This window comes from Protopterus annectens, chromosome 2.part0 (assembly GCF_019279795.1).
Source record: "Protopterus annectens isolate FY-2018-M chromosome 2.part0, PAN1.0, whole genome shotgun sequence".
NCBI lineage: Eukaryota > Metazoa > Chordata > Ceratodontiformes > Protopteridae > Protopterus > Protopterus annectens.
Window position 1 is genome coordinate 393,060,417 of NC_056728.1, and position 19,991 is coordinate 393,080,407.

The window sequence follows — 19,991 nt, forward strand, 5'->3', positions numbered from 1 at the left end:
GGGACATTGTTTTTACTAAAGGGAATGATGATGCATTTTTTTGCATTCAGTTTGAGACCGTGACTAAGACACCAGTCATTGGTCTGCGTAAAACCCTGCTGAAGTATACTGACATCATTTGGGGATTCAGTAATTGCACCCAGTTTGCAGTCTGAAAACTTAGTCAGCTACAACCATAACGCTCAACTGTAAAGGTTTTTGCAGAATGTCCAGATTTTTGCCTCATATTTTTGGTGTGTTCCTCCTAACATCTGTTCCTTTCTGACAAATAGTTGAGGAATGTAGTCATTACATGATGACAAACATTTGAGTTTAAGACACAGCAGCCTTCAGAAAATTCATGCTAATGCAAAATCTATTATTCTATCAATTTTCTAAGTTTGTAAGAGCAACATTTAAAATCTGTCCCTATTTTTCTCCCCATTATTTTAGGCTTTGTCCAGATTTTTTGCTTTAAGAGGTTGGGAGGTATGGCTACAACCCCTTAGTTTTGGTCAGAACTTCTGAGATGTTTCTCAATGCCTGACTTTCTTCTTCTCCATAACTTCTTCACTGATCAGCCATCAGGGGGCTTTAACCTCTTGGCCTTACTTACAGACAGTTCTTTCTGGTAAACAAAAGAAACTTGTGGCATCTGCTGAAACTCTCTTTCACATATGTTGCATCTGTCAAGGTGTAGAGTTCTGTATGTACCTACATCAGACAGCAAAGGGCTTTTTTTCTACATCCTATTGCAGGTTAACGTTTGAAGATTTACACAGCATGAGAGGCATACAGATTTTCTGTATCTAATTTGAATTTATCCCTAAGAAAAAGTTTTACAAGTAATTTTAAAACAGTCTCCATTAAATTTAATGAAATAAAAAACACTAATTTACTGATATAATTTCAGTGTACTCACTGAAGACCATGTTTGAAATAGAGGCACTTAAAGTTATAAATGAATTGCGGGTTGGTTGTTCTGTACATCTAGACTATTACTATTGTATCAATTCATGTAATTTGTCCACAGGTGCATAGGTTCATAGGTTGGTACTAGGCTATGGCCCTAGGGCCTATACAAGACTAGCCATAACAATTCTCTGGCTATTTCTTCCCACATTATTTACTTCCCTGGACCCCTGTTGAGCAGAGCGACTGACGTGATCCCCGGGGTGAATTTCCTATCTCCCCATCCAATCATCAAGGTTCCTTTTGAAGATAGCCAAAGAGGTGCTCTGTTTGACATGTATGGGCAGTCTATTCCAGGGTCTGGGGAGTCTCTGGGTCAGGAACCTATCCATCCAGCATGTTTTGTTCATTGTGATGACAAGGTTTAGATCCCTGGAGCATGTGGCTCTGAGGGATTGGGATTTCTTTGAGTGTAGCATGTCCAACAGCTCTGGGTTTGACATGGCTCTGTATGTTAAGCAGAGATTGCCTCTGAGTAGACTATATGCAACAGAGTATAGCTGGAGTTTTTTTTAGATGGTCAGCATAGGGCATCTGCTTTAGGCCTGTGATTATTTTAGTGAGGTATTTATGCGACCTTTCCAGTTGTTGCAGATGTCTTGAGAGGTACATACCAAACGGGGCATTGTATTCTATAATGGGTCCAATGAGGGATGAGTATAGTGGGGCAATGACCTCCTTTTTCTGGATGAAAAGCCCTTAGTGATGAGGTGTGCCACATAGAAGGATTTCCTGACTGTTGTGGTGATGTGGTTATCGAAGGTGAGACCACTGTCCACCTGTGTCCCTAAATCTCTTATCACACTTTCAGTGTTTAGTGTACTGCCACCTATGTGGTAATTCATGGGTACATGTTTTTTCTCAAAGGGGATAACTATACATTTCTTGGCACTGAGCTTGAGCCCATGGCTCTGGCATCAAGCATCTGTTTCTGTAAGGCCCTTTTGTAGAATATCCACATCATTTGAGGATTCAATTATGGCTCCCAGTTTGCAGTCATCTGCAAACTTTGTTAGCCAGAGTCCCTTACTGTTGGCCTGCAGTTCAGAGAAGTAGATGCCAAACAAGAGCGGTCCCAGGACTGAACCCTGAGGTACTCCACTTGTCACTTGCCTGGAGCTGGATTTGGAGTCAACTACTTTTACAGTGTGGGTTCTGTCAGTAAGCCAGTTGGCAACCCATCAAGTGACGTAGGGATTAATGCCCATTTTAGTAAGTTTATCTATGATTTATTTCAGAGTGGGGGATGGTGTTGAAGGCCTTGGCGAGGTCCAGATAGGCTGTGTGAACCACCTTACCCTCTTCCACAGCTCTGGAGACTAATTTGAAGAAGTCAATCAGGTTCAGGAGACAAGATCGGCCCTTCATGAACCCAAACTGGGTGGGGTCCAGTATTTGAAGGTTGCCAATGTCTTTGTTTATAAGTTCCATGACACTGCATTCCATGGCCTTGCAGATCAGGCTTGTTAGATTGATAGGGTGGTAGTTCCCAGGATCCAAGGTGGATCCCCCCTTGTGGAGTGGAATAACTGTAGCTGTGCTCCACTCAGTGGGCACGAAGCCTGAGGTGAGGCTATGATTAAACATAACACTTAGGTGAGGTGTCAGTTCATTTTGTAGTTCATGTAGCACACAGTCTGGAATATCGTCTGGTCCCATGCTGCTGTATTCTTAGCTTTGGAGAATGCGTTTTTTACCTGTGTGGCCATTATTACTGGAATTTGGCAATCTTTTGGTATTGAGATGGGCCCTTTAGGGGGTGAGAGGGGGATGAAAATGGCACTGAATTGATCTGCCAGGATATTGGTAATATCCTTGGGATCAGTATATTTAATGTCACTCTGTTGTAGCTCCGAGCAGATCTGAGCATTGCCATTTAGATTCTTGACATAACTATAGAATGCCTTGTGGTTGTCTTTGGAATCTTTGGCAATTTTATTTTTGTAACTAGCTTTGGAGGATTTTATGAGGGATCTCAGATTCTTACTGAGGCTGCTAAGGGAGTTTTTTGCATCCTAGGATTTTCCTCTTTTCTGTAACAGTTTCTTCCTTTTGTTGTTTACGGTTTAAGTTTGTTTACGGCAGGGGACCACCAGATTGGCTTCTTTTTTTTTGGAGGAGAGCGTTTTGGTTCTATTTGGGATGGTACGATTCATGCATGAGTAGATGTGCTCGTACAGTGCCTTAGTGTAGGATTCAGCAGTCGAACTTTCAGTTCCCTTCTGCATGGGTGTAATGAGGTTTGTCACTTCTGACTTGAGTAGCATGAAGTAGGCTTTGGAGAAGTTTTCTATGTTGATTTCCTTACTGGGGGGTGGGGGAGGGATGTCTATGTCAAGGGTGATTAGCTTATGGTCAGACCTGACCATAGAGGAGGTGACCATAGGTGTGGAGCATCGATTTCCCATGTTGGTAATGACCAGGTCTAGGATATTGGAGCCCCTACTGGGACTATGGATTAGTTGATCCAGGGCATTGGAATTTATGAATTCCAAGAACCGTTGGGCAAAGGTGTTGGTACACGAGTAGTTTTCCCAGTTAATGGCAGGGTAGTTAAAATCAACCAGTATTAGGGTGTTTGGTTGTATCTGAATATTTTCCAGTATGTTTAGAAAGGTGTAGTGAGAATCTTGGGGAATGGTGGGGGATCTGTAGCAAGCTACAATTTGGATTGCAGTCTTATCTAGTGTTAGTTGCACCTGGAGAATTTCAGACGCATTGTGTTGGACAACTAGCCTGGTGGTGTGAATGAATATGGACAGTCCTCCACCTTTAGTGTTTCGGTCCTGGTTTGGTGGCTGAAAAGTGTGGTAAGAGTTGTAGCCTGGTATTGCAGGCATGCTCTCTGGAGCCTTGAACCAGGTCTCAGTTACTGCACAGATATCGATGTTCTCCATTTTTAGGAGTGTGTCGAAAGTGTGCATTTTGAGGTTTAGATCTGTAGCATTGAGTAGCATTACCTTCAGATTTTCCATGCTTGTACCTGTTATGGTGGTGGTTTTGTCCTTTGAACTTTGCCTAAAAAAGGCACTATAGGGTTGGCAAGAGTCTTAGCCAGTAACTTGAATTCCAGGGGCGACAGGTGCAGACAACCTCTGGCAAAGCATTGTGGTCTGTCGATCATGTTGTCCCAGGCAGACAGATACTGGATCCCCTTTGAATGCCACCAGAAGCTTAGCCAATTGTTGAAGTCAATCATTTTGTCCTTATACTGTGGTATCATTCTGGGCAAAGACAGGATGCTACTCAGGGCTAGGGTCACACCTGCCTCGGCCACATGATCCAAGAGCTCTTCCATGTCTCTTTTCATGTAGTCCAGGGAGATACGTCTCAAGTCATTCACTCCAACATGGACAATGTCAAAGTCATATTTGTACTTGTGGAGTGACTTGAGTGCATGAATAATGTTGCGGATCCTGGCACCCGATAGGCAGCTGACTGTAATTTTCTCCTTGTTCAGCCTGTTGAGTGGGACATCAGTGTGCCTGACTATAGAGTCACCCATGACTAATGTTTTGGGTGCATTGTCTTGCTTTAGGGGCTGTTGTTGGGTGGCACACTGTTGTTGTGAGTTATGTGACACTTTGGTTGCGATTGGTGTTTGTTTGCATTTCAGCTTCGGAGGTCCTTGTGCTTGGGCAGGTTACTGTTAAGGTCCTCTGCATATCAGGGTTTAGTGTTGCTATGTGAGGGTGTTGGTGGTGTGGGTTTAGAAGGGCTATGTGTTAACTTGATGTGTACTGTGGGTGTTAACCTTCTCCTCTTGACTGTCTAGCACAATCTTGGGTGGAGAGAGCTTTGCTTCCAGTTTATCTATATAAGTGCATCTCTCGCAGGTAGTGTTGGGTGGTAGGAGGAGGAGAGGGTTGTCTGTGTACATGAGGCAATTGCTGCATTGCCCCAGTATGCCCAGATTCACCAGGTGAACAGGAGAAATCACCGGAAGCTGACCCTTGGACATGCCTGGTTTGGTGTTTTTTTTTTTTTTTGTAAAGTTCAAGAGCTGTTTTCCCTTACCTTAGCAACATACTTTGCAATTACAGGCTTAGTGCATATGATTAATTTCTCCTTATTAACAAGAAGAGTTGAGTGCTTGTATTGGTTTAAGGCTTCCTAGTGCTTTCCTGCAGGTTTTAGAACAAGTGCTAGTCACAGTGATGCTTAAAGTTAAGATGAAAAAAAATGGTTTATCCTAAACATTGCATCGTGCACTAGAGGAGTTAGATGTGAAAGTAGGTAACTTAAGTTTTACCTGTCTAAAAAGTTAAGTTTTAGTGGGGAGTCACTATTTTTAAAACAGCAAGATAGATTGAAAGGGGGTGGTCACTTTTGTATTGTGGTACTATGGAATACAGTAGGATGGCCAATAAATTTAAATAGCTGAATGGGAGTGATTTCACAAAATGATAATTTTGCTCTTACACAAGTCAGTAAAAGCAGAGAGGAAAGTAGATATATGATCAAATTAACATAAGGGGCAGGCGACTAGAAAGACAGTGGTGTTTAAGAACACAACAGTAACTGGGTGGGAGGGTGGGGGAAACATTTTTGCCTGACTCACAAGAGACAGAGCTGTGGTCTCTTTTCAAGTTTTAATATGCAGTTAAAAACAGCATACAAGTAAAACACAAGGTAAAGAAAACAAATCACAGTATTCAAAATAGAAAAAGGCAATAAAGTAATACAAAATACAACAAATAAAAAGCAAAATTTACCTTTCCCCTCACAGCAAAGTACAGCAGAGTCTGGGTGAGACTTTCTAGTATTATCCTACCTCACAGATATAGTGTTCTTTTCTACTCTACAGGGCACATCTGAAATGAATGTATAGAAATCCTATATATGTTCCTGTTTAATCCTTTAAAATGAAATATAAATGAGTTATTTCATCGATGTATCACTTAATTCATCAAATTGCTACTTAATCCAAGTTAGGTTTATGGGGGAACCAAAGCCTATCCTGGCATTCAATAGGTAAAACACAATGAATGTTATCCCAGATGGGGTGCCAGCATAATGATCAATTAAAAAAGCAACTACAGACTGAAAACTTCAGAATGGGTTGAATTAATTCAGCAGATCAAACAAAACACAAATCATTGCATTAATATTTATTACTACTACAGTACTTTTCCATGGTTTTTCACTAGCTCATACTTACACTTAAAGTTAAACGATCTCTTTCAATTAGGTCAGCCAGTTTATTTAACAGCCTTCCCCTTTCTGAAGCATCCATTTTACGCCATGTTGATCCAATTTGAAATGCACGTTTCGCAGCCTTCACAGCCTTGTCAATATCCTCCTGTAAACAGCAATATCCAATAATAATATCCAATAATATAAATGTATAAATTTGCTGTTAAAAGGAATTTTGTTCATTGATACCTTGAGTTTAATATGATTAAGTGGTTACTGAGCTATATCAGTGGTTCCAAACTTTCTGTATAACCTTTTACTTTTAAATGTTGTAATGCAGAACATTGTTTTATATAGTTTTTTTTTACTTCTAAACCCTTCTACTTCCTGCTAAAACAATGAGTTTTCTTACTGCAAATTTATGTCATCTCTTTATAGATAGACTTTCTTAATTTTTATTTGTTTTATACCTTAGTAAGTATCATCCATGTACACCTCTTATTCACTCTAAAATATAAAGCATTAAAATTAATGTACTAATCTATTTCACTCACTCACTAATACATTATCATTTTCATGCTAGTTTAATTAATTAATGAATTCATTCATTCACTAATTATTTGCCTACCTGCTTATTCCTGTTAAGGGTTGGCTACAGGGAAAAAAGTTTACCCCTGCACTTAGTAATTGGGAATCAGAGAACATAATCCTGGATGGGGTATAAGGCCACTGTAGGATGCACGCATACATGTACCTGCATGTACACACACACACACACACACACACACACACACACACACACACACACACACACACAGACACACACACACACACACACACACACACACACACACACACACACACACACATGCACATAAACCATAAACATATGTACACATTACATACAGCTATATATATATATATATATATATATATATATATATATATTTTTTTTTTTATATATATAGGTATGTAGATATATATATATATATATATATATATATATATATATATATATATATATATATATATGCACACACTGTCACGGCATGCACACACATATGACGTATGGGCAATACAGAGAATGACCAATTCATGTACAAAACATCTTTGAGATGTGGGAGAAAACTGGAATACCTAGTGAAAAGACACATACACAGAAGGTGTGCACTGCGACTCTGTATAGAAGGCAATCTAGCCAAAAATCAAACTAGGAATTAAACAGTATGAAGCAGCAATGCTAACTGATGTGCCACTGTGCTTTCCCAACTGATGCAATTCTTGTTTTAAAATGATATGGTTATATTTCTAAGACCCCTTTAGATACATATACACACAGAATATTAATGTGAAAAACTGACTTAATGGAAGCTTTTTTCCCCCTTTACATCAAATTAGATTAATGGAACCTTCTAGTATGAAATGTCTTTTTAGAAGAAAAAAGTGCTTCCAGTTCTGTACAACTGATTTTTTGTCAGGTAAGTGGAATACATTTTAATGCAGATTTTGCATTAATTTGATTCTTTTGATTTGTAGACGAGTATTGCCTATATATTGCTTTTTCCAAGCAGTATTTAGAATCAAAAATATTTTGAAATGACCCACCAAAACTACTAAAAAGAATAAAGAAATGCCAAAAAGCATTCAGGACTCTGTTAAATAAAAAGGCACACCTCACCTCCTGACGCCTTGGCATAACTGTCTTCCAGGGAATAAAACAAACACAGAAATATAAATTTAAATAGTCTCACAAGAAATGCTAATTAAGAAAGTATCACCATGTAAAGGTATGAATTAAATAAACAATCAAATATTTCCAACTGCACTCATTATTTAAATGCCTGTCAGTCAGGGCACCAGATTTCAAAATCATAAGGCTTTCTTCAACTAATAATAAATGTTTAATATTTCTGCTCTGTCTAGCTCACAAATTTCTGATTGTTCTAATATAACTGATCAAATTCTGTTACAGTTACACAGTCTACTAGAGGCAATAGAGAAAAACATAGAAATATAGTTGCAGTTACATAACTAGCTAGATGGAAAAATACAGTAACAATCCTAGGGATTAATTTAAATATGATATTTAGAACATTAGAGTACATGCATTATGAGTAAGAAATTTAGAACATATTGGTGTACATACATTATGAGTAGAGAGAAGATAGTAAGGGCGGTAGGGTTGATAGAAGTGAGGACAGGTGGAATAGGTAAGTTGAAAAACAAAGAAATAGGGATGGAGAGAGGAGGGATAATGAAGGATAAAAAAAAGAGTAGGAGAGGAAGGAAAAGAGAAAAAAAAGATAGGAAATAAGTAATAGTGTGGAAAGAGGAGGGGCAGAGTTGGAGTGGAACACAGGGGGAAAAGGGATCATTTTTACTAGAGAGGGTTAATTTTGACATGGGCATAACAAGCTGGAGGAGAGATGCGGTCTAAATGGTACATTTTTAAGTAATGAGGGTTATTTTTGGCATAGGCATATCCAGCAGGAGGAGAGATGTTGTCTTAGATTTTTTAAAGAGTGCCAGGTGTCTGATGGAGGTTATAGTGGATGGGAGGGCATTCTAAAGTTTGGAAACAATGAAGGAATAGAGCATTTGACCAGCTGGGAGTTAGGATTTGTTTACTTTGAGCAGAGTTTTATTTTCTGATCTAAGAGGTCTATTTGGTTGGTACAAGGGAGGAGAGAGATGGGCATGCTGTGGGTCTATATATTATTTTATGTGCAGTGGTTAAGTGAAGATAGTTGAGATAGAGTGGCAGTTCTAGCCAGTTTAGTTGTTGTAATGAGGAACAATGGTGAGTTGAGGATCTAGCATTTGTTGCGAATCTGGCTACCTTATTGTAACATAAGTCAACTTTAGTTTTAAGAGATGAGTGGATGTTTGTTAGGATAGGGGCACCATATAGCAGGGACGGAAGTAGAAAGGCTGAGGCTAGAGTCTTTTTTTTTTGCAGTGCTGTTGAGGTAATAGCAATGCCTATAGAGTGTGCCTAGTTTCTGATGTGTTCTGTTGATATTATTGAGTATGTGGAGATCAAATGTGAGAGTTTCATCAATGGTGACTCCTAACAGTTTAGTGCTTGAGACTATTTCAATGGTGGTATTATTCTGGGAGTGAATAGAGAATATGGACCTATCTAGACAGGTTGTTTTTTTGTGAGTGAATAGGATTTGTTTAGTCTTATCTGGGTTAAGAGCGAGGTGATTGTTTGGCATCCATTTTTCAGTGGATGTGAAGGCATGTTGGGTTAGTAGTTGTAACTCAGAAGAAGTTTTTGCAGTGCAGATGATTGCTGAATCATCTGCATATTGGATTATTGTGCTCTGAGTAAGGGAGTTATGGAAGTTATTTATAAATATATTGACTAGAAGGAGGCCCAATATGGAGCCTTGGGGGATACGTGTGGTGATGTTGAGGAAGGGGGAGGAGGATTGTTGCCATTTTGTTGATTGGTATCTGCCTGAGAGGTAGTTTGAGAACCAGTTAAGGGTTGGGGTGAGAGACCTCGATTGTTGAGTATGGAGAGTAGGAGGGAGTGTGAAATAGTATTGAAGGCTTTGGAAAGGTCAAGGAAGGGTGTAAGCCAGCATTGTATGCATGATTTATGGTATCTATAAAGGAGATAAGAGCTGTGTTTGTGCTATGGCCTGGTCTAAAGCCCTGTTGGGTTGGGGTGAGAAGTTGGTTGTTTACTCTGGTTAAGAAGTTGGGTTTGAAATGGGAGAGAGGATAGCGATGAGCCGGAAATTGGAGATGTCTGAGTTTTTATTGCCTTTATGCAAAGGAAGAATATATGCTTTCTTCCAGATATTTGGTACGTGGAATTCTTGGATAGAGCTATTGAGAAGTATACTAATGGGATAAGTAATGGAGCTTGCGGATAACTTTAGGAATTCGGCTGGTAAGTTGTCAGGAGCATTGGTGCACAGTTTCAGATTTTGAAGAAGTTTTTTTTATGGTGCATGTGGGTATAAATCTCCTAACAGTGATTTTACCAAAATATTGAGTGAAATATGAACACATAGAACATTGTCCACAGGGGGGTGTACTCCTGCACTGTCAGCTTTCTTTATGTCTAGCACAGTGACTGTGAACCACCAAATTCCCTATATTCAATCATTACTACAGGAAATTAGTGGATGTGATCACAATTATAGAAAAAATTGCTAACATCATGCCCCAGTTTTCCTTTTTATTCTGACAATATGATTAGATAAAAGATTGCACTAGGTTACAAAACAGTTATCCCTTTAGTCCTATTTTTAAATGTTTTCATTATATACTTCATGGCCATTCAACTTCTTACATGTCATAGCATCCTTTCTAGTCATGCTGTCACACTCTAGTAGGTTGTCATTGTGTCATTTTTATTATAATTGCTCCTAAAACTAATTTTCCCTATTTTCTGAACTTCTATTAACAAATCCTAGTGGGAAAAAATGCTCTTTCAGTCAATTTGAAAAGAAGGTAGCATTGTGTTGCATACCCGTTATATCATAAATATGATTCTAATGGTACCAGCATCCTGTTGTGCACACTAAATATTTGGTGTACACAGACCATGTGCACACTAAATATTTGGAGTACACAGACCGTGTACACACTAAATATTTATAGTACACAGACCGTATACACACTAAATATTTGGAGTAAACAGACCATGATCTACGTGAGGTACTATTTTATGTGACTGGACTGGCTGTGTTGCATAATGTCTGTACAAAGGGAATAAATGCTGCTCCCTCTTTTGCTCTTAGGTGCATGTGGCATTTCTGCACATGAAGGAGCTTCATTGTAGCAACATACTAGGAGCTGTTGGGTAGCAGAATATCTGAGAATGGTAGTCTACAACATTTCATTAACATGTACTGTGTGGGCATCATCCTCAATGAAATGAATGGACTCACTCGGTACCATGGACCTCATGGCCCTCTGTGTCAGTTACATCTTTACCTGCTTGCAGCAGAAGAATTCGGATAACTCTGGTCACACTTCCCCATACCATCATGAATGCTATCAGAATATAGGCATTCAGTCAGCACATACGTTTTCCAGGGTTCTTAGACAAACTATTCTGCACTCATACTGACTGAATCAGTCATTACCAAAAGACATGACATATGTTGATGGAAGGGGTTTATTATTTAACTACCTGCTCAAATAAAAAGCTATCAGGATTATCACAAAAGCCATTATATATGATATCCTGAAAGTTCACATAATGCACGTCTATAAAATGGGTAATCCGTGCTTGACATTTTCCAAGGACAATACCACACAGGTGTCTTACTAATAAGTAGTAGCATGAGGCAAATAGATGCAGTGAAGGTGGCATTCATATTGCAATTCCACTTAGTTTAAAGCAGCTTAAAGCAAGTTTCTCATGGTTGTGAAGCAATATACTACAGTGTACTACAGGGTACAAAAAAACAGGCAACTACCAAAGAACATAACTGCAGATTAGTAATTCAGCTAAGTTAGCTGTGATGAGATATATTTCAATAACTGCAGTAACTGCCAGCATGCAAAATATTCATATTTGAAGGCATTCCTTCAGTAACACTGCTTTAGATATTGTGTATTAGTGTGTGTGTTTGTGTGTGTGTGTGTGTGTGTGTGTGTGTGTGCGTGTGTGTGTGTGGGGGGGGGGGTGACACATGCCATATTACTAGTGTAAAACTTGCTGCAGACCAGCAGCAATGAATGCAACACAATGATGTAAAAAAAGTGTTGTGATGTAAGAAAACATGAACTGCATAAATCTGATGGAAGAAAGCAAGGCTTGTTACTTACATGATCACTGCAGGCCTGCAATTTGTAGACCTAGAGTTGTCTGGGCCCCTACAGTATCTGCTTTGGATATAACACAAGTATTGAAACACGTAATGAACTAAAACTGTTCATAGGGGTTCTACTATTTGTAAAAGACTGCAGGGTGTATTTTCTGAGTTTTTACTTTTTCATACACTTGTGTGATTGTGAAGTTAATATGTAGAAGTAAGACAGGCGTGTGAGAGAAGCCCCTAACATGGGCTGTGCAGGGGTGGGATGGGCTTGCTCCATTCAAAACTGCTTTTTTTGCATGATTTTTGCATTTACAACTTGCACATTGTACAATGTAGTAAAAAGTGACAAAATATAACTTGACAGACAGTAAGTCAGGTTAATACATGTGTATCTTTACAGAATATCAGGACAGCACAGAGGAAGCCAACCATTGCAAAGAAAAAATGACGTTGCCAAACACACGGACAAAACATTTGCATAAAGTATACTCCATGTAACAGAGACTGCGGTGGTGGTGCTAAGGTTGTGCAAGCCAGCATGTAAAACTCTACTGCCAAGCATTAGCGGAACACACATACTCCATGTAACAGAGAGGTAGAAGCTTCTGACACTGACTGTATCCTGGTCATAGAAAAGAAAACACTTGTGACAATGGGGTAATATTATTGTTACTATATAATGGTGGACCTAGAACCATGTAATGACTCAAACACATTGCAAACATCCATACTTTGCAGTGTTATGCAATGTAATTCTGGCCACATTAACCCAGAAAATGTGATAACACATAAAAAGTGTAAGATTGACATTTGCCATGTTTTCCTGATAAGTTACCTTGCACATAATATCCTCAGTTTCAAAAACATATTTACTTTACAACTTTACTTCTTCTATATTTAAACTAGCAAATAATACAAATCCTAACTTGTTGATACCAGTTAACTTCTGCTTTCCTTAAAAAAAACAAAAAAACAAAAAAATCTTGCTTTTTTCCCACTTTTCTGAGATTTAAAAAAGTTCAGTTACAGATTTGCTGTTCTGAACTGTTTGTAAGTTTCTTGGAGGCCATTGTTTGCTTGGGCTAAAGGGAAGTCTCTGTGTTCATCAGTGGCAGTGATAAACATTGAGCAGCCTACCTGCCCCTGTGGGAGTGGTTACTGCCTTGAAACTGTAGTTTTATTGGCCATTTTGGGTCAATTCCTAACTCCTTGATCTCCCTCTCTTAAAACCCTCTTTTGTGCGGTTTTGCACGTTTTTGCGCATAGCGCAACATCGGGCAGCGCCGCCTAATTGGGTTTAAACTATTCCTGGCTCCACGAAGTCTGCTCTTCACTTTTTCCCTTAGAACTGCTCTATCTCTCAAATTAAACACCATATTCTCATTCTAAGGCCCCTCACTGGTCCAAATAAGTAATTTTACAAGTTAGCACTAATAAACCATAAACACTACTTACTCTTATACTCTCAACGATTACCTTGTCCCCTATTGGTCCATTTTAATTCAGTTCCCTATATTACTCTAGCATGTCCAAAGGTCAGTCAATGGTTTCCTCTCCAGTCCAGCTGGTGAATCTGGGAATTTTGAGGCAATGTTACAACTGTCTCATGTACACGGACAACCCTCTCCTCCTCCAAACAGGTTCCAATATATGTGAGAGATGCAACCATATTGCCAAACTGGAGGCTGAGCTCTCTCATCTCAAAACTGGTGTAACTAGTCAGGAGGAGAAGGTAACCTCACACAACACAATTCCAGTATCACATAGTCCCACCACAACAGCAAACCAAACTCATAAAAACACAAAAACATACTTGGAGGCTCTAAATATAAATCTACCTAAGCAACAGAGACCTCCAAAGCAGACATCCAAGCAAACGCTACCCCAAAACAAAACACGTACAACACATAGCACACAAAGTCAGTGTGCCAAGCAGTCACAGCCCTTAAGGCTGAATAACACACCTGATAGTCTTGTAATAGGTGACTCTATTGTCAGACACACTGATGTCCTGCTCACCAGGCTGAATAAAGAGAAGGTCACAGTGAGCTGCCTGCCGGGCGCTAGGATCCGCCACAAAACGCAAGCACTCAGGTCACTCCAAAGCAAATACAAATATGACTCTGTCATTGTACATGCTGGCGTGAATGACCTGAGACGTACCTCCCTCGACTACATGAAAAGAGACATAGAGGAGCTCTCTGATCATGTAGCCAAGGCCGGTATGACCCTGACCTTGAGCAGCATCTTACCCTCACCTACAATGATGCCACAGTATAAAGACAAAATGATCGATTTTAACAACTGGCTAAAATTTTGGTGTCATTCAAAGGGGATCCAGTGTCTGTCAGCCTGGGATGACATGCTCGACAAGCCATGCTGCTTCGCTAGGGACAGCTTGCACCTGTCACCCCTGGGCTTTCGGATATTAGCAAAGGCTCTTGCCACCCCCATAGTGCCTTTTTTAGGCAAGGCTCAAAAGTCAAACCCACCTCCATAGACAGCACAAGGAGCAAGAAACTAAGGGTAATGCTGCTAAACGCCAGAAGTCTTAACCTCAAGATGCATGCACTCGAAGCTCTCCTCAGTATGGAGAACATCGATATCTGTGCAGTGACAGAAACCTGGTTCAAGGCTCCAGAGAGCACCCCAGCACTATCAGGTTATACCTCATATCATGCTTTTCGACCCCAAAACCCGGACCGAACCACAAAAGGAGGGGGAGTTTCCATATTTATCAAGGATATCCACACCTCCAGGTTAGTGGCATTGCACGAAGTATCGGAGACCATCCATGTGCAACTGACAGTGGGCAATACTGCTTTTCAGTTTATAGCATCCTACAGACCACCCTCTCAAAGTCAGGAATCCCACTCGGCTTTCCTGAAAACATTGGAGAACATGAAGATCTCTCCGAACACCATTATATTGGGTGACTTCAACTACCCAAACATAGACTGGGAGCATTACTCAAGCCCCAGCACCTTAGCCCAAAGGTTCCTAGAATTTATAAACTCAAATGCTATGGAACAACTAGTCACCACTCCCACAAGAGTGGAAAACATACTAGACCTGATAATTACCAACATGGGGACTCTATGCTCCATACCAGAAGTATATCCCTCATTGGTAAGATCAGACCATAAATTAATTTCACTGGATATCCACATCCCGACCCCACCCCCAGCCCAAAAAACCACAGTGAAAAACTTCTCAAAAGCGAACTTCACACTTCTCAAAACCGAAGTGGAATCCTTCAAGGCCCCAGAGCCAGTGGAAACCACGGCCTAAACTGCAGAATCCTGTATAAACGCATTCTACGGACATCTCCAGGAATGCATGGATCATGCTATCCCAAATAAAATCAAGACCCAATCATCCAAAGGCAGGCGTCCAGTCTGGTGGACCCCAGTCATAAATAAACTGTACAACAGAAGGAGGAAGCTACTACATGATAGAGCAAAATCCCTAAAAGGGAAGGCATCTCTGATCAGTACTAGCAAAAAATTACGATCCCTCATAAAATCCTCCAAGGCCAGCTTCGAGAGAAAAATTGCACAGGACACTAAAGACAATCATAAGGCTTTTTTCAGTTATGTTAGGAACCTGGGATGCAACTCCCAGACTTGTTCTGAGTTGATTGTAAATGACAAAAAATACACTGAACCCACAGACATCGCCAATATCCTGGCAGACAGGTTCAGTGCAAACTTCTCCCCCCTCCCCCCCCAAAAGAGCAAGTATCTATCCCGGCAGAGTGCAGCCTCCCAAACATCTCTGATGCTCAGGTGAAGGCCGCCCTCTTCAAAGCAAAAAACACTGCTTCCATGGGTCCAGATGGTGTCCCGGGTTGTGTCCTACATGAACGCCAAGAAGAACTAATCCCTCAAGTAAAACTGCTGTACAATCTCAGCCTCACTACAGGATATGTGCCCAAAGAATGGCGTACAGCAACAGTGGTCCCATTCCACAAAGGTGGCGCCTCTGCGGACCCTGGAAACTATCACCCCATAAGCCTGACTAGCCTAGTATGCAAGGCTATGGAGAGGATCATCATGGAACTCATAAACAAAGACATTGGGGACCTACAGACACTAGATCCTACCCAATTTGGCTTTGTCAAGGGCAGATCCTGCCTTTTGAACCTGGTCGACTTCTTCAAAACAGTCACCAAGGCCATAGATGATGGGAAGGTAGTCCACACAGCTTATCTGGACCTCGCAAAGGCATTTGACACAATACCCCACTCAGGCATCATAGATAAGCTATCCAGCCTAAATATAAACCCCTATGTCACAAGATGGGTTGCAAACTGGCTCAAAGACAGAACCCACAGACACAGAGTTGCTGGGGCCATGTCAGACTTGAAACCAGTCACAAGTGGCGTCCCACAAGGTTCTGGGGATTACTTCCGTGTCACTAGGACCTCTCTTGTTCAGTATTTACTTTTCTGAGGTACAGGCCAACATGGGAGGACTATGGCTCACCAAGTTCGCAGATGACTGCAAACTGGGCACCATAATTGACTCTCCAGCTGACACAAACATCCCTCAAAAAGGTCTTGCAGAGACGGATAACTGGTGCCAAAGCCATGGTCTAAAGCTAAATGCCAAAAAGTGTATAGTCATACCCTTTGGCAAAAACAATGCGCCCACAAATTACCACATACATGGTAACCCATTAAGTACAGAAAAAGTAATTAGGGATCTGGGGACCCAAGTTGATAACAATCTCTCCTTTGACAACCACATTGCCAAAGTGGTTAGAAAGACCTTCTACATAGCCCACCTCATCATGAAAGGATTCACATCTAGATCAAGAGAGGTAATCATGCCCCTTTATTCATCCCTCATCAGGCCCATCATAGAATACAATGCCCCCTTTGGGATGTACCTTACCTGACACCTGCAGCAATTAGAAAGACCCCAAAAGTACCTCACCAGGAGGATCAAGGGACTCAAACAGATGCCATATGCTGCTCGGTTAAAAAAACTCCAGCTCTACTCAGTTGCATACCGCCTACTTCGAGGCGATCTATGCCTGACATATAAAGCTATGTCCAACCCAAAATTAATGGACATACTCCACCTCAATAAATCTAAATCCCTTAGAGCCACACACTCGAGGGACTTGAACCTCAGCACAGAAATAAATAGAACATGCTGGAGGGACAGATTCATAATCCAGAGGCTCCCTTCGCTCTGGAATAGAATTCCAATCCATGTTAGGCAGAGCACCTCACTGACTCTCTTCAAGAAGAATCTTGATGAGTGGATGGGGGATCGTAAGTTTGTCCTGGGGATTACTTCCGTGTCACTATTAGACAGAGGCACAGTAAACTAAACTTTAAAATGTGCACAGTATACTCAAATCAAGGGGTGGCATAAGCCAAACACAATCGGGCTAGGCTTATAAATGCCCCAGGGCAGATAGCCTAGTATGAACCTATGAACCTATGAATCTATGAAACTATTAACCCTCAGCAACCTCCTACTCACCAGACTAACTCAACCCCTTTCTCAGTCAAACCAGTACCAATACATAGCATCCAAAAAGTCTTAGCAAAAGTAAACCAACCACCCTTGCTGCCGACAATCTTCCTGCTGAATACCTCCAGCTAGCATCTACAGCCATAGCCTACCCCACCACACTGCTAATAAATAGATCTATTACTGAACACACCATCCTAACCTTGTGGAAAACATATTTCATTATCCCCCTCCACAACTGTGGTCCATCCATCAATCTCTCCAACTATCGACTCATGGCAGTCCTCTCACCACTATCCAAAGTCCTAAAAAGATGCATTCACCAGCAACTCCTCACCCACCCCCTGTCCAACAACCTTTTATCTAACTCACAACAGGGCTTCTGCCCAACCCACAGCACCACCGCAGCCCTAATTAACTTCACCAACATCATAAACACATACAGGAACGAAGATAATCTTATCTCTGCCACCTTTCTAAACTTATCCAAAGCTTTCGATAAAGTTTCCCACAATAAATTCCTAATCTGCCTCTCAGATCTCAACCTTAACAGCCCCACCCTAGGCTGGTTTAAAAGGTATCTAGACAAGAGCCATCAATCTGTCAAATGGCTTAACTCTCTATCCCTCCACTCCCAGTCACAGTCAGCATACCCCAAGGCTCCATCCTCGGCCCTCTCCTGTTCATCATCTTTACAAATCAACTCTACTTCGCAACTACAGATGCCAAAATAGTCCAATATGCCAATGATACAACTGTGATCTGCTCTGCACCCAACATACAACTTCTCCAACAAAAAAACAACAATCCTTCACTGAAATAGAATTTTGGCTAAACAATTCCCAGTTAATACTAAACCCAAAGAAAACACAGCTTATGCTATTTCACCCTACAAAAATTCAAGATGCTACTTTCTCCATATCCACAGCTAACAAAACTCTCATCACCCCAGTCTCAGTAGCTAAGTTACTAGGATTCACCATTGACCAACAACTAAAGTACAACAAACATATATCCCTCACTGTCTCCAAAGTCCACAAAAAGCTAGGTACCCTCTATCACTGTAAATGATATCTAACTTTCGAAGCTAGAATCGCCATAGCCAGAACCCATCTGCTAGCAACTATACTATATGCATGTCCAGTATTAACAAACCTAAATAAAACTGACCTTAATAAACACTCCACATGCTATAACAAAATCACTAGATTCACTGCTAATGCCAGATCATGCTCCCACCTCTGCCAATCCCTAAACAAACTACACTGGTTAGAATTCCCAAATCTACTACAATACCACCAACTCAACCCAGCACACCAAATCTTATACTATCCTGCAAAACCCCCTACACTATCTGGCATCATAACCTTCTACAATTCAAATAGGCAGTTGCGATCTACTAACAAAGCTCTAACAGAAAGTATCCAGTGTAAAAATAGCTCAGGCGAATCTCTCTTCACTAATGAAGTTGCTAAAATCTGGAATAACCTGCCTCCTGACCTCAGATTTCAAAAACGTGCAACCACCTTCAAAACCCAATTAAAATCCTACCTATACACCAACCACTTATGTATCTGCAAAGGTCCTCCCTGCACTCCTTATTCTTCTGAAAGAGAGTACCCCCTATGCTTTAGTTAAACACAAGATACTGTATTACACCCTCTCTCCTCGTACATACTGTAAATATTGTTTGTATGCCTATACTATACTAAAATTCTGCATATCTATAATGTGTGAGAACACATGACTGTACTTATCTCTGTAATATTACCATATTAACCTTCTACATTGGTATCTTAATTGTTACTATGTATATTGTTCATACTCGCTTTTTTCTGGAGCTTTTCTTCCCAGGAATCCACTGAAAATGAACACTAGCTGTCCAGCCAGACCATCCTGTTAAACAAATGTTAAATAAAAATGTATCTTTTGGCTTTTCCCGATTAGGGGTTGCCACAGCGGAACTCTGGTCCGCTAATGACTGGCAGTAGATTTTTATGTATCGAGTTGCCAGCCCTGACGCACAACCGTCAACGAAGGTACGCCCATTCACGCATGTCTCCACACAGAAGACACTTTAGCTGAGAATCGAACAGGACAAAGTCTTACTGTGAGGAGACAACGCTACCGCAGCACCACCACTGCAGCTAAATAAAAATAAATAAATATATGTTTTGGTAGTGGAAAGCAAACAGTCCACCAGACAAAATGTTAAGATGTAGATTCAGATAGCCCATATAAAGTTGCACATCTTGCAACAAGTAGGTCATACCTTGACCAATGGACCTTTCAAACTTGTTACAGTTCCCTTTTATTATTTCCTTCATTAATGTATTATATGGTCACAAGTACTGCTTGGAAATACTTTCTGATATCCAGGAGCGGCCTTAGGTCAATTGGTGGCCTAGGCAAAAGGGCTCCACGGTGCCCCCCATCACACCACCCGGTGCCCCCATCCTTGTCTACCTACACCAAATAAATACTGGAAAAGCACCCCTACTGCAGCGGCACCCTAGGCAGCTGCCTAGTTGGCCTATGCCTAAGGCCGGCTATGCTGATATCTAAGTTTAAACTAGGCCTATACAACTGTTGGTCATAGCAATGCATAACCTGCGATCCCTTC

General features: G+C 40.8%; 1 protein-coding gene across 1 annotated transcript in view; it reads right to left on the minus strand.

Annotated features, from left to right (window-relative positions):
- ALDH1A1 (aldehyde dehydrogenase 1 family member A1) overlaps nt 1-19,991 on the minus strand; it is a 646,119-nt gene that overhangs the window by 474,568 nt on the left and 151,560 nt on the right. The window contains exon 3 of the mRNA XM_044060830.1: nt 6,113-6,253. Coding sequence (XP_043916765.1) covers nt 6,113-6,253 — 141 coding nt within the window. The remainder of the gene's footprint in view (nt 1-6,112; nt 6,254-19,991) is intronic.